The sequence below is a fragment of the Tamandua tetradactyla genome, chromosome 2 (assembly GCF_023851605.1).
Source record: "Tamandua tetradactyla isolate mTamTet1 chromosome 2, mTamTet1.pri, whole genome shotgun sequence".
Taxonomy (NCBI): Eukaryota; Metazoa; Chordata; class Mammalia; order Pilosa; family Myrmecophagidae; genus Tamandua; species Tamandua tetradactyla.
This window is the reverse complement of record NC_135328.1, coordinates 184,192,170-184,206,251: the sequence shown is the minus strand read 5'-3', so window position 1 is coordinate 184,206,251 and position 14,082 is coordinate 184,192,170. Positions and strand designations below refer to the sequence as shown.

Below are 14,082 nucleotides of genomic sequence, written 5' to 3'. Positions count from 1 at the left end.
TCATTTGATTTAGTATGTTGGGCGGTCAAAATCATACTTACTTGAAAAAACCGTGGGGGTTGTAGGAAATGAGATGGACTGAAGGGTTCAGCCAAGGAAAGTCTTGGTCAGGCCTGCCCCTTTGGAAGATTACTTTGGTTCTGGTGGGCCTGATGGACATGAAGGGCAGAGAGGCCAGCGATGAGGCTGTTTCCCCAGTCCTGAAGAGAGGAGCTGTATGTGGCACCAAAAAGTATGGGCGGCGTGTTTTCCCTGGGAGATTGGCCTTTGGCAGGCGGATGAGGAGTTCCTAAAGAAATTTCTCGTGGAAGTAAATACAAGAGGTTGGGTGCAGCAGGGCACTCAGGGGGCAGCCTGGGCCCAGAGCTTGTCCTCCTCCACAGGACAGTCCCAGCCCAGCCTACTCATCCCTTCTCCCAGGCACTGACAGACCCCCAGACCAGGGTATCTCAAGCTCTGCACTGTTGACATTTGGGGCCGGATAACTCTTTGTTGTGACGGGTTGTCTTGTGCACTGTAGAATGTTTAAGAGCATCCATGGCTTCTACTCATCAGATACCAGGAGACCCCTCCAGTTGTGAAATGTCCAGCATTGCCAAATCTCCCCTGATGGGCCAAATTGCTCTGCCATTGAGGACCACTGCCCTACACCCTATCCTGATTGCTTGTCCCAGAGAAAGAGCACAGTCTCTGAGGTCCAGAAATCTGGGCCCCCATCCCTGCTCCATCCCATAGCTCTGTCGTTTCACCTCTGAGCCCCACTTTCCACATCTCTGAGATGGGGATGATAAATATGGTACTCTCCACCTGCAGAGATTGAGAGAATTAAAAGAGCTAAGCTGTCAGCAAAAGACCTGGAAAGGAAAGGAGCTGTTTCGGTGCCCACTGTGTGCCAGGTTTCTTTCCATTTTCTTTGCGCTTTTAGGCTCCAGAGAGGCTGATGTGAGCCTTTTCCTGGGCCTTGCCCAAGGAGCTGGAATCCAGGACCCCCCCCCCCCCCCATGGGAAAACAGTGCCTTCTTACGTTAAAGAGGAGCTTAGGCCCTCGGGCTGGCTGGAAAGTTACAGAACCCCACAAACCAAGCCGGAAACTCCCTTCAACCATCAGAGAGCCAGAGCTGGAAAGGGACCTTTCAAAGCCACTTGTGCAAGTCCCAGACCCCTTCCTCTTACACCCTGTGGAGTGTAAGCTCAGCCTTGCTTGCACACTTCTCTTGACGGGAAGGTCATCCCCTTTCCCCAGAACACCACTGGAGCCTAATGTGCTGGGCGTGGAGGTCTGGAGTTCCAGGCTTCTGGCAGCCCCTTCTCTTCCTCTCCCCTCTTGGAGGAGTGGGAGACAGGGGGACAGGGTTGCACGGATGGGTGGGCTGGGGGGTGCTTGCCAGCATGAGGAGAGCCTGCAGGAATGGCTCTGCAGAGGAAAGTTTGGGAGAGCCAACCTCAAACTTTGGTTGGAATTTTGGGGATGTGTCAGGGGAATCCCGGACGAGCTTGGAGCATGCTGGATTGCAGCGCGATACCTGTCCTTCCCTTCTGATAGCCTCAGGGCCCCAGTCCTTGACCTGTAACCTTTCCCCTCTGGGTAGAAGCCCCACTCCTAAGGATGGCCCTACATCCAGGCTGCCTTCCCGAAGGTGCCCCTGGTTTCGAGACCTCCCTCCACCCCATGTTCTGGGCATGGGGGACTCCTGCTCTGACCTGACCCTGAAACCAGAATTGTCCTCTGCTTAACCCTTAATCTTAAAGGCCCTGAAAGTAGGTGACATAGTCTCCTCCCCCAACTCTGAGTCTGACTGGTGCTCTCTTCAGCCAAGGTTCCAGACTTCCGGGTTGGGGGGCCCTAACCTGTCTGCAGGGGGCCTCCCATAGCAGGTCACCCCTGGGGAGGCAGTGGTGATGCAATGGGGCATGGGGTGGGGGACGTTTGCCTAGGTCTACTCAAACAGCAGTGGTATGGTCCTTGAAACTCTTGGGCACAGAGTTATGCTACCAGATCTTGGTTAACCAGGGCTTCTCAGGGAAACCTGAGGCCTCCCCACCTGTCTTCCACCAAGGTTTGGGGGATATGCTGGGGAATTGGGGTGCAGGGAGAGCAGTCTAAGCGCATGTGGGGATATGCCCAGTTGTGTTTACACGCACACAGACATGTAGAAGCCACTGAGCTGGTAACTCAGTTACACATCCCGGAGAGGGGCTCTAAGACCTCAAGGCAGAACGTCAGTCCAGCTGGACACAGCTCAGGCAGGAGAGACCACAGAGGAGCAAGTTAGCAATCTCAGGGACAGGCGCCAGGCATGTCCTGGTCACACATGCGGGGCCAGCAGATAGAACCACCAGGAGTCCCTCAGCAGGGGCGTCATCCTGCACAGCTCCGGGGGCACTGTTCACACTCAAGTCTGTGTGATGGCGACCTCTGGGGTTTTGCAGTGCCCTGTCTGCACAGTGGTACCAGATCCAAAAGCCCTGACCTGGCCAGATGGCACCAGCTATGGGAGAGGAGGAAAATCTTGATTGATGCATGGATACATACGCCAGTATATGTGTGCACACTGGTACCTTTACACACACACTGTCATGTGTGCACGCACACACACCCTGGACTCCACATACCCACCCCCATGGACTGGGAGGAGCTGGAGCCTATCTCAGTATGGGCTGGTTGGCTTCTCCATCCCTTTGCAGCCCGTTTGTGCCCAAAGGAATCACCGGCTCTGCCCTCCACCCACCCACCTGGGCCAGGCCCAGCTGCCCCTCTGTCTGTCTCTGTGACTGCCTTTTTGGGTGTCTCTCACTCCTTCCACACTGACATCTGTCTCCTGTGACCTTCTCTGTCTGGGCAATGAAGGGTGGGGAGGGGGTTTATTCAGACCAACCCTACATCAGCTTCTTGTAGGAGTCAGGGCCTCCCCACCCCACACCCTTGTTCCATCCCAGGGAGTCTCCACTTGGTGGGAAATCAGGTCCCAATAGTCTCCCCCAAGTCCTAAGTCAGCTCTTTGCCCCCCACTCAGCCACCCACCCCCAGCCCTGGCTAACTTGGCTCTTTCTCCCACCCAACCTGCCCTGCCAGTGGCCGGATGGGCATCAAAGACCGCATCCGCATGGGCAGCTCCCAGCGGCGGACGGGCCCCTCCAAGCAGCACCTGGCGCCTCCACCAATGCCCACCTCCCCAAGCAGTGAGCAGGTGGGGGAGGCCACCAGCCCCACCAAGGTGCAGAAGAGCTGGAGCTTCAACGACCGCACTCGCTTCCGGGCCTCACTGAGACTCAAGGCCCGCACTTCTGCAGAGGGTGAGTCCCCCGCGGGTCTGGGGCCCAGTACCTGCTCAGGCTGGCAGGAACGACAGTGACAGAGTCTGGGCTCGGGAGGGGCAGGGTAGAAAGCCTTAGCACTAGTCTCAGCTTTGCAACTGATTGACCATCTTGGGACATTAATCTTCCGGTCTGTGAAATGGGTATCATAAAACTATACTGGGCTCCAGACTATTATGAGAATTAAATGAGCGTATGGATGGTGGCATTTGTTCATGGTTAAGAGCCCAGGCTTGGGAGCCAGGCTGTCTGGGTTTGAATCCTGGCTCTGCCACTTATCTTTGGGCAAGTCACCTACTCACCCTGGGCTTTGTTTTCCTCATCTGTAAAATGGGGACAACAAGAGTATCTAATAGAATTATTGTGAAGATTAAATGAGGTAATCCACTGCAGGGAGACAAGAGATTTTGGAATCTAGTAAGTGATCAAGTAAAGCTAGTTACATTTAGCATGTGCTTTGGAAGGAGCAGGAATTCATACTTATTGAGCTCTCACTGCATACAATCCCATACTGGATTATCTCATTTACATCTCCTAATGACCCGGGAAAGTCGGTTCTGTTCTTATTCCCATTTTACGGATGTGTAAACTGAGATTTCTCAGCTATTAAGTGGCAAAGCTGGGATCCTCAGCCAGGCCTGTCCAGCTTCAAAGGCCACGCCCTCTGCCCTGCTGTAGCTCTTCACCCAGCCACTGTGTGTATGAGGCTGTGAACTGATGGGGCGTCTCTAACCAGATAGAGATGGGCCATTTTTTTTTTTTATTTCTAGATCTGCCTCTGACTTGCATAGTGTACCCTTAGGCAAGATACTGCCTCTTTCTGGGCCTCAGGTTCTTCTGGAAAATGAGAGGGTTGGAACACATCCTCCGGAAGATTCCACCCAGCTTTGACATGCTTCAGGCCCTTGGGTGGGAAAAGATGGGGGTGGGTGGACAAGGATGGAGGATGGGGGCGGGAAACCCCACCAGCCTTGAAGGGAAGGGACCCGGCCACACTGCCTCTCCCTTGCTGTGGGGGCCCCCTCATGCTCTTGGCTGACTACTCGGAGAGTTCTTTCCTGGAAAGTTACCGGATCTGCTGTCACCTCTTGCCCTGTGCCCCTGTGGGGTGAGAAGCACATTGCCTCTCTGATTGGAACGAGGCATTAGCCTCAAAGAAGCTGCTTTTCTCACTAGGGAGTGGAAAAGGGCAATGGCTTGTTTTAAGAGCCTTCGACAGTGATAGAGCTTGGCACGGGAGCCAACCCCCTGAGCTTTCTTCCCTCTTCACTGAAGAATGAGACTTGTGCATGATGACTGTGGATAGAAGCATCTGGCCTCTTCCCTCTGGGGTTCTCGGTCCTGCATGGTGGGCTTCCTCCCCACTTCCCCACATGTGCCCTAAAGCAGCATCTGCCCATCTGGCCACCAGGCAGCTGTTTATCCTGATGGGTATGCAGCAGAGTGGGGTTTTCAGCTCCGGGTACGGCAGCAAGGAGCAGCAGCTGGGGCGCCAGGAGCTGTAGTCCACCTGGCCGTGTGCACCACCACCCCTACCCCCAACCCCACCCTGGGAGGTCCTGGGCCCATTCTGGGCCTCTCTCTCCTTATTTGTACCTGGAAGGGTGGCTGAGCCTCTGGTGGCGGTAGTGGGGTCATTAGGAATGGCCTCTTCTGCTGCCACTGCTTGCGCCCCCTATCTTCCCAGAGGGCCCCACGGAGGATGTGGCAGAGGAGAAGAGCTACCAGTGTGAGCTCACGGTGGATGACGTCATGCCTGCTGTGAAGACAGTCATCCGCTCCGTCAGGTGAGACTGCTCCCCATCTGGGGCCTGCCCTCATGGCCAGGCCTGGCCTAGCTCCCAGGCACACCAGCTGCTGCCCGCCTGGCATCCCCGATGGTGCCGGGCTGGCGGAGTCCCTGGTGCGTGGGTGGGGTGGGGAGGTGGCACATGGCTCCCCACAAGAGATCGTGCCTGCTCCTCGTGTCTGCAGGCGGCTGGCGTGGGTGGGGCGGTGGGCACAGCTGCCCATCACTGCCCCCTCTCCTTGCACTCCTCAGTAGCCTCTCTGGTCCTTTCCCCTGCCTTTCTCCCCGATCTCTGCCTCCCGCTTTTGTCAGACTCTCTTCTTTAGCCCCTACTTTCCCTAGCATCTGTCTCCCCCATGTCTCTGTCCTATGCTCACTTCCCCATCTCTGTGTCTCAGTCCCATTCTCCCTTTGTCTCTGTGTTGCAAACTTTCTCTCTTTCCTTGGGTGTCTTGGCCTCAGTCTGTCTCTTTTTTTCCCAGGACTTCCTCTAGAGGGGTGTTTTTGAAACCACAGGCCACAACAGTTGGAAATCAATTCAGTGAAATCAATTCAGTGGGCCATGCTCAACATTAAACAATAATAATGAAGAAATAGAATAGACCCGAAAGTATTAGAGTGCATCTCTTATAGTAAGGATAAATATTGTTTATGAAATTTATATTTCAGTTGTCTCTGCGTGTGTACTGGTTTATGGTGTCAAGTATATTTCCTACAGTGGGTCTGGGTCACAAAAGTTTGACAGTCCCGCTCTGCTGGCTTTCTTCACACCTTGACATTTAAGGGGGCCGGGCCCCCGAGCTCCTTGGTGGGGAATCCTGCCTCGTCTCTGTCTCCAGTCTGAAACTCTAGCTCCAGACACCTCAACCCCAGACCTTCCGGACTCACTTCTTCTCTCTCCAGCCTGATGTTCAGGCCAGCAAGCCCCTTTCCTCCATATTCCTTTGAAAAACAGAGTCAGCAGGACCTCCCTCAACCCCCAAATCTGAGGCTTCTCCCCACCCCCTTTATATGTATCCTGCAACCAGAATCTCTAACAGTGTTTGAGTTGTCACTTGACCCAAGTCGGCTCTGCTTGGCCATCCCACAGGTCCCTCGTCCAGCATGGCCAGCATGGCCAGCCCTGCCTCTCCTCCTTTGTTCCCATTTCAGGCAATGCACCACCATTCAGGCTGTTTCTCAAGCCAGATTCCTGGGAGTTATCCTGGACTTAATAGCCTGTCAGTCCCACCTCCTGAATTGCTTAAAAATGTCCTGTATCTCCAATCCCACAATCCCCCTCTCAACTCAGCCCTGTCTGTCCCTTGGAGGGGGTCTCGCTGCTGCCATGTCTGCCTCTGCAGGGCTCTTTGCATCCAGGCTGGCAGAGCTAAGGCACAGAGAAGACTCTATGCCCACCCGCTCCACCATCTCCTTCCTTCCCACTGTCCAGTCTCTGCCAGGGATTCGGGGCTCTTCAGAGTACTCCCCTCACCTACTCCCTGTTCTCAGATTGCATCCCCCCAAGAGGAGGAACCCCCTTTCAACCCAATACCATTCCAACTACTCTGAACCAAATCTCACTCACGCCTCCATGTCCGTCTGTGTCCAGAAAGCCTCCCTTCATCCCCTCCTCTGGCCTTGCAGCTGGAAAATATCCCTCTCAAGGCTTGTTCCCTGACTTGACTAGGCAAAGCTCTCCAGTCTCTGGCTCCCCACCCTTCTTTCTCCATTCTCTGGCATGACCCTTGCCACCACATAATTGTCTGTTTCCTGTCCATCTCCCACCCTGACCGGGGTTTCCTGAGGCTGGGGATTAGACCTGACTCCCCTAAGCTGCTCACGATCTAATGGAGCGCGCCAACTTTTGTGGAACAAATGCAAACATTTCTTCCCCCAACCTCTCATCATCAGATCAGCATTCGCAGATGCCTGTCCGGGGTTCCGCCTGCAGAGAGAAAACAGACCTAGCCCCTGTCCTTCCACGCTAATAGGACTAAGGATACAAGCACTTAAAAAAATAAACAAATCTGTGGGAGTACTAGGGGCAGCGTCATGGGCAGGTAGGGAGGCTGGGGGACCTGGCAGAAGGCTGTTCACGCTGGCCCAAGCAGAGGTGGCCTGGCACCGGACAGGAGCCTAGCAAAGGGACGGAGAGAAGCTGGCAGAGAATCCCCTGCTGGGCTTCCGGCTGAGACCTCCTTTCCCGGCAGGATCCTGAAGTTCCTGGTGGCCAAAAGGAAATTCAAGGAGACGCTGCGGCCGTACGACGTGAAGGACGTCATCGAGCAGTATTCGGCAGGACACCTGGACATGCTGGGTCGGATTAAGAGCCTGCAGGCTCGGTGGGTGCTTCGGACTCCGGCGGGGAGGCGGGGAGGGAGGCCGCCGCCCAGCCCCTGCGCGAGGTCTGCGGCAGGGAGCCCCTCCGCAGCCATGAGCGCCCCCTAGAGGCGGTTTCGGGCCTGGGCGAGGCCATTGGTTGGCGGTGGGCAGTGTAGGCCGCCCGACCCGCCACCGCTCTTAACCCTGAAAAGTCCCCAGCTGCAGGTTCTCTGCGAACCCGATTGTCCTGAGCGCCTCGGGGACGTCTGCAAAGTGACTGTCTCCTGGTCCTAAAATAATCACCGACCTTCTATCTCCCAAGGGTGTAGGCTAATTGTTCTCAGTGCTCCCCACCTCTTGCCTCTGAAATCTCTGCCTGGCATTAAAGAAGAATCCTCCCTCCAAGACCAAATCACCCACAACCTGCTCTTCTCTCCTGGTCCACCGTCGCACTGCCCATTCATTTATTTGTTCATTCAAGAAACAGACTTAGGGCATCCACTGTGTGCCAGGCAGTGGAAATATGGTGGAAAGCAGCACAGACTCCCTGCTCTGGTAGAGCTTTCAATCTAGTGGAAGCAGAAAAGATAATAAGTAAAACTAGAATATGTCAGATGATGAGAGATGCTAAGGAGGAAAAGAAGGATTGGGTGTTGGGGATTGCAGTTTTAAAAGGTGAGAAGGTGACATAACCTGTCAGAGTGACATAGCTTTGAGAGATGAGTGGCTGATGCATTGTTTTGGGGACAGCAGGAGTCCAGCATGTCTACACTGGAGTGAGAGGTAGGAGGTCAGAGGGCTAACAGCACTTAGATTGTAGAATGCTCTGTTGGCCACTGCAAAGACTTTGGCATTTATCTGGGCTGAGATGCAAGCGCAGGAGGGCTTGGAGAAAAGGATTGACAAGATCTGAGTTATGTTTTAAAAGGATCAACCTGGGTGCATGTTGAGGATGGACTATAAGGGAGCCAAGGTGCAAGCAGGAAGACCAGTGAGGAGGCTACTTCAGATGTCCAGGCAAGAGATGCTGGGAGCTTGGCCCAGTGTGGAAGCGGTGGTTCTGGGAGAAGTGGTTAGATTCTGGATATATTTTGAATGTACAACCGCTAGGAGTTTCTGATGGGGTGTAAGAGACAGAAGAGAGTCAAAGATGACAGCAAGGTTTTGGTTTGAGCAAGAGAAATAATTGAGTTATTGACTGACATGAGGAAGGCAGTGAATGGAGGTTTTGGATCAGGAGAGTTGAAAGAGGTTGGGTTTGTGATACTTATTAGACGTCATGTGGAGTGCTGATCTCGAAGTTAGGTATAGGAGAATGGCATTTAGGGGAAGATCCAGGCTGGAGATGGAGATTTTGAGTTAACAGTGTATAGAGGAATTGAGAAATCAGAGGAGTGAAGATATCACCTACAGAATGAGAGTAAATAGAGAAAAGAGGTCCCAGCAGTGAATCTTGGGTCCTGCAATGTTTAGAGGTGGTGGTGGCCAAGGAGGAGCCATCAGAGGAACCTGAGAAGAAGAGATAGGAGGAGAACTGGGAGAAGGTGGTGTTTTGTAATCCAAATGAAAGAACAGTTTGCAGTGAAAGGAGTGATCACATGTGCCAAGTGCTGTTAATAGGCCAAGTAAAATGAGGACTGAGAATTGATCGTTGGATTTAGCAACTTGGAGGTCATTTGGGACCTTGACAAGAGTTTTGGTGAAATGGTGAGAGTGAAAGCCTGATTGGAGCAGGCTTAGTAGAAAAAGGGAGGACTTGGAGATAAAGGGTAGAGATAACTAAAAAATGTTGCTGTAGAAGGAGAGCAGGAAAATAAAATGGGACCAGCTCTGCCTTATCTACCTTACAACTCAGGCTTCCCCCTATTCCCTGCCCCAGTCCACCATTTCCCACTTTTCCTCCTGTCAGGCTCGAACCGGAAGCTGTTTAACTTGCCGTGCTTGTGTGTGGTGTCTTTGCTCTACCAGTTGACAGAACCCTCAAAGCAGGAGTCGAGGCACCCCCGACCTCCAGTAGGTCTCCAGAGGGCAGGGCGATGTCCCCCTCCCTCGGATTGACCTCCTCCCATTCCCGGTGCAGTCTCCCGCTATAGACAGGCAACCTAGGAGTCTTCTGGGAGGGGAGGGGCAGTGTGTGCCTGCATCCTTTCCTCTGACGCGCCCCTTCCCCACAGGGTGGACCAGATTGTGGGTCGGGGGACCGGGGACCGGAAAGCCCGAGAGAAGGGCGAGAAGGGGCCCGCTGACACCGAGGCGGTGGATGAAATTAGCATGATGGGACGTGTAGTCAAGGTGGAGAAGCAGGTAAGGGTGGGATGGAGTAGCACTGGGGGGTCGGGGCGGTCGGGGAGGAGCAGTCTGGAGGACGGCGGGGTCAAGCACAAGGGGAGGGAGCCCAGAAAGGCCCCGCCCCGCAACTAAGTCCAGCCTCCCAGAAAGCCCGCCCACTCCCGCTAGATGACCCAGCTAAGCCCGCCCTTAGGTTACTCTATTCTCAGATCAACCCATCTACCAGATGGGTCTTGGGCTAGTGGGAGTTCCGTCTACTCTATTTAACCCCCCGGTTTGTTGTCTCTTCCTCCCGGACCGTCGCAATCCATTACAACTAAGTTTCGTACCCGAATAGGCCCCGGTGTCCCAGCTGCGCGGAGTTCTCCCGCCAAACTCCGTTCCCTGCCACGCCCCCAAATGAGCCCCACCTCCCACCTCGCCCCGCTCCTGCCCCGCCCCCAGACATGCCCCGCTTCCCGCACGCCGGCCCCCGGCCACGCCCCCAGCCAAGCCCCACCTCCCACGCGCCCCGCCCAATCTCCCGCCTCCCCGCCGCGCCCCGCCCCCAGGTGCAGTCCATCGAGCACAAGTTAGACCTGCTGCTGGGCTTCTATTCGCGCTGCCTGCGCTCCGGCACCTCCGCCAGCTTGGGCACCATGCAAGTGCCGCTCTTCGACCCGGACATCACCTCCGACTACCACAGCCCTGTGGACCACGAGGACATCTCCGTCTCCGCCCAGACGCTCAGCATCTCGCGCTCAGTCAGCACCAACATGGACTAGGGGGCTTCTCAGGGGCAGGATGGCACACGGCAGGCCCCTGGCCTTGGCGCTCGGACCCGCCCCCTGAGGCCTCTGGACTCCTCTCTTACTTGAACTCGCTTCCCTCGCGGGGAGAGAGGCCACACGCAGTATTGAGATGCCTGGGTGGGCGAGGTACCTGCTGTGGGTGCCAGCGCCCCACCACACCCTAAAAGCGTGAGATGCCAGGCCGCACTGAGGACAGCAGGGGTGGCTGCCCCGCAGCCTCTGGGCCCCCTAGTGCCCTGCCCGCTCCATCAAGTCTCGATGTGGCCCGCTTGGCAGGGGCACTGCCTCGGGAGTGGGAGCAGGGTGCTGGGGCCCCTGGGCCAAGACTCAGCTTCCAGCTATGCAAGGTGGGGTCTCTGACCTGCCCTCCCGCCAAGGCCCCGCCCCACTTGGGGGTGGGCCCAAGGTGCCCCACAGGTACCCACAAAGCACAGAATCCTGCCGCATGGCAGGTGGGCACCATATATGCAAACTATGTTAAATATGCAACTTTGGGGACCCCCATGGGGTCCCCTTGCCCTCCCCCATTGGGAGATGGGCCTCCAGCAGTAGCTGGTCTCAGGCTGCTTAGCCATGACCCCCTTCGCCTTTCTTTGGCTTAGCACTCCATCCCCACCCAGCATGGGGTATGTTTCTTCTCTGCCCTCTCCTGAGGGCAGTGCCTGGGCTTTTCTTCCCATCTGCAAGTGTCACCTCTCATGGACTCCTCTTCCTGTTGGATGTCCAGTCCTCTCTTTGGCCCTCCAGATACCTTTGACAGTCAGCATGGGTTACTATATTCTCCCCAAACCCCAACAGACAATGCTTCCACAGACTCACAGACATGTCCCTTTAGTTTTCCGAGACATGCAGAAAGTCTCACGCTCACACTGACACCCAGAGGTTCACACACTTGGAAACATAAGCACAGAGCCACACAGCCTTTTCTGGACCTCTGCAGCTGATACCAGCAGACTGGCCTTGCAGGGTGAAGTCCACTAAGAGAAAGCTCTCCCCAACACTCCATCTGGGTAGGAGAGAGGACTCTGAAGGAATCACAGGCCTCACCTGAGAACTTTATCAGCTCTCCCCCGCCCCCCAAGAAGATCCAGGAGACCTAACTGCTGCGTCTGCCTGCCCTCAAGGGTCCTCCTCGGCATCCCCACGGCACAACTCAGGCGTAGGCCTCTGGGGCCTGGATACCATGGAGAGACCTCAGGCCCTTCTACAGGGTCGGCACCAGGGCCACTTCTACCCAGGCTCACCTCCTTCCTAGTCATCCCAAGTCCCAGAAAGATTAATAATGCAAATAGCAGCTACCATTTGTGGGACACCAGCCATGTACCTGCTGCTCACCTGCGCTGCCTCCCATACCTTCAGGCCCTACTTCTTCAGTTGGCAGTCCCCACACTGGCAGAAGCCCCCGTCCACTCCAGGCCCCCAGCATCTCTCTTAGTATCCCTTCCCCTTTGTCCCTCTTATGCAAAGCCAATGCAAGTGGCAGGGCAGTGACCCTCTGTGGGGTGCCAGGGAACAAGGGGCTCGGGCCAAGCCGCCTGTATCTCATGACTGGGAGACCTGCATGCACCAGCACCAGGGCTGGAGCTGGAGCTTACTCAGCCCTGCGGTGTCCAGCCTCTGCCCCAACATGCCCTCTGCATGTGACCAGCCCTGGGTGGAGCCTCGCCGCACTGCACTGTCCCCAGAGCTCAGAGATGGGGCTGCGGAGGGGGGCAGGAGAATGGGGATGTCCTGTGACCAAAGGAGACCTGGGAAGAAGCCCTCCCTCCTTCCACAGTCGAGGTTCCCCCATCAACCCGGTTCTCGGATATGCAAGTACCTCACTTTGTTAACTTATTAACTTATTGGTTTCATTAAAGTTTTCAGTAGGACATGGCTGGGCTTTGCTCTGTTCAGTGGCTGCAGGGTTGGTGGGGAAGTGTTCTGGGGGTGGGGACAAGGAGATCTGCATTAGGTGAGTTCTTTTGGTTGTAACAAAAATGCAACGCAATATGGCTTAAGCATAAAAAGGAGGGAAAGGAGCTGGGAGAGCGGGATAGAGGAAGGGAGGAAATAAAGAAAGAAACTTAGAAATGTATTGGTCCAGATAACAAAAAAGTTCAGGAGATAGATTTTGTTTTTTTACACATCTGGATCTAGGTGCTTAAGCAATGTCAGGAATCTGTCCCTTCCTCTCAAGCATGCTGACCCCTCACGAAGACCCCTAGGACTTCCAAATTTGCTTTTGACTTTGTGCCCCAGTGAAAAGTGAGTACCACTTTCCTAATAGTTTGTATCAGTCAGAGTCCAGTCAGGGAATCAGAAGCTGCACTGGGTTTTTCAACAAAGAAAATTTACTGTTAGGGGAATGGATTATAGACATAGGAGGGCTGAAAGAACAAAAAGGGAACCCGGAGATAACCTACAGCACCCATTTCTAGGGCTGCGGGAACAAAAGGAAGAGGTTGGGGTTATCAGTAACCCCCAGCTTGGTGGGGGCTCCCTGTGGTGCTGAGGCTCAGAGGTCTGAAGAGGGATGCTGTCTGCTGGGGCTAGTACCTCTTAGGAGATAAAATGCGGCTTGGCTGGGAGTGTGGAAAAAGCTGGAGGTGGGATCAACTGCTGCTACCAGTAGTAAGCAAAAGAAGGAAGTCTCCCTCCTCTTGCCTTCCAGTTCCCTCTAATGCCCCTTCCTTTGTTAGAAGTCAGCTAATGAAAGAGTGATGTGGTTTGCTGAGTCTTGGTTCCGATCACAGAGTATAGAAGGTGGATTCGGCACTAAAAAGAAGACAGCTGAATAACCGGCACAGTGCACCCCTTGGGATACTCTGTCCATACACATCAGTCACACATATTTGAACCTTGATATAACATCAGTAATTTCCATCTAATTAGATGCAACCGTGTTTCAAACAAATGAAGAAACTCTCCCCATCTTCGCCAAAAGGGGAAACGCACCCATTCTCCCTGTCCAACAGATGCACCCATCTCCAGGAGTTTGCCACAGAATCCATATCTGGGCACTGTCAACTGTTGCTTTAATTCAGTCATAATTCCACTTACGTCGAAATACTAAATTGTAAAGTTAACTATCCCTTACAACTTTTATATAAAATAATAGAGGAGTAGGGAGGAGGGAGGAAAAAGCAAATTACCTAATATATTCAACACAAACACATAAACACCAAGCAAGGGAGAAAAATATGCTGACCCTTCGTAGACTTTCTTCTGGTAACTGGTCACAGTGCCAGAATTGTCGTGCGCCACTTCTGTCTTCCACCACCCTTCTCTGTTCCTTCTGTCCTCAGCCGGGACCTCAGCTGGGTTGGGTTCTTTATGTGGTGGAGTGACCCAAATCAGCATTGCTGAAGGGTCAGAGTCCTCAGTTATCCTACATGGTTTTAGGTACAGTAGCTTTCCATTAACTTACTGTTGTGCATGAGAGTACCAAAGCAGACCCGCCCAAAATCCCCGCAGTTCCAGACATAGCCCTCTTTGTCATTATTGTGTAACTATGGGGCTTTTCAACAAAGAAAATCTGTTAATTCCCCCCCTACCCCCTACCCCCAATAATTAGGATCAGTCACGGAGCCAGTGCATTAATTCTTTCTTTGG

At 54.2% G+C, this 14,082-nt stretch overlaps 1 protein-coding gene across 1 annotated transcript in view; it reads left to right on the top strand.

Annotated features, from left to right (window-relative positions):
* KCNQ4 (potassium voltage-gated channel subfamily Q member 4) overlaps positions 1–11,571 on the top strand; it is a 53,105-nt gene extending 41,534 nt beyond the window's left edge. Inside the window, exons 10-14 of the mRNA XM_077150084.1 lie at positions 3,074–3,294; positions 5,003–5,102; positions 7,297–7,428; positions 9,583–9,712; positions 10,249–11,571. Of these exons, the coding sequence (XP_077006199.1) occupies positions 3,074–3,294; positions 5,003–5,102; positions 7,297–7,428; positions 9,583–9,712; positions 10,249–10,461 (796 nt within the window). The 3' untranslated portion in view covers positions 10,462–11,571. The remainder of the gene's footprint in view (positions 1–3,073; positions 3,295–5,002; positions 5,103–7,296; positions 7,429–9,582; positions 9,713–10,248) is intronic.
* The last annotated feature ends 2,511 nt before the right edge of the window (positions 11,572–14,082 follow it).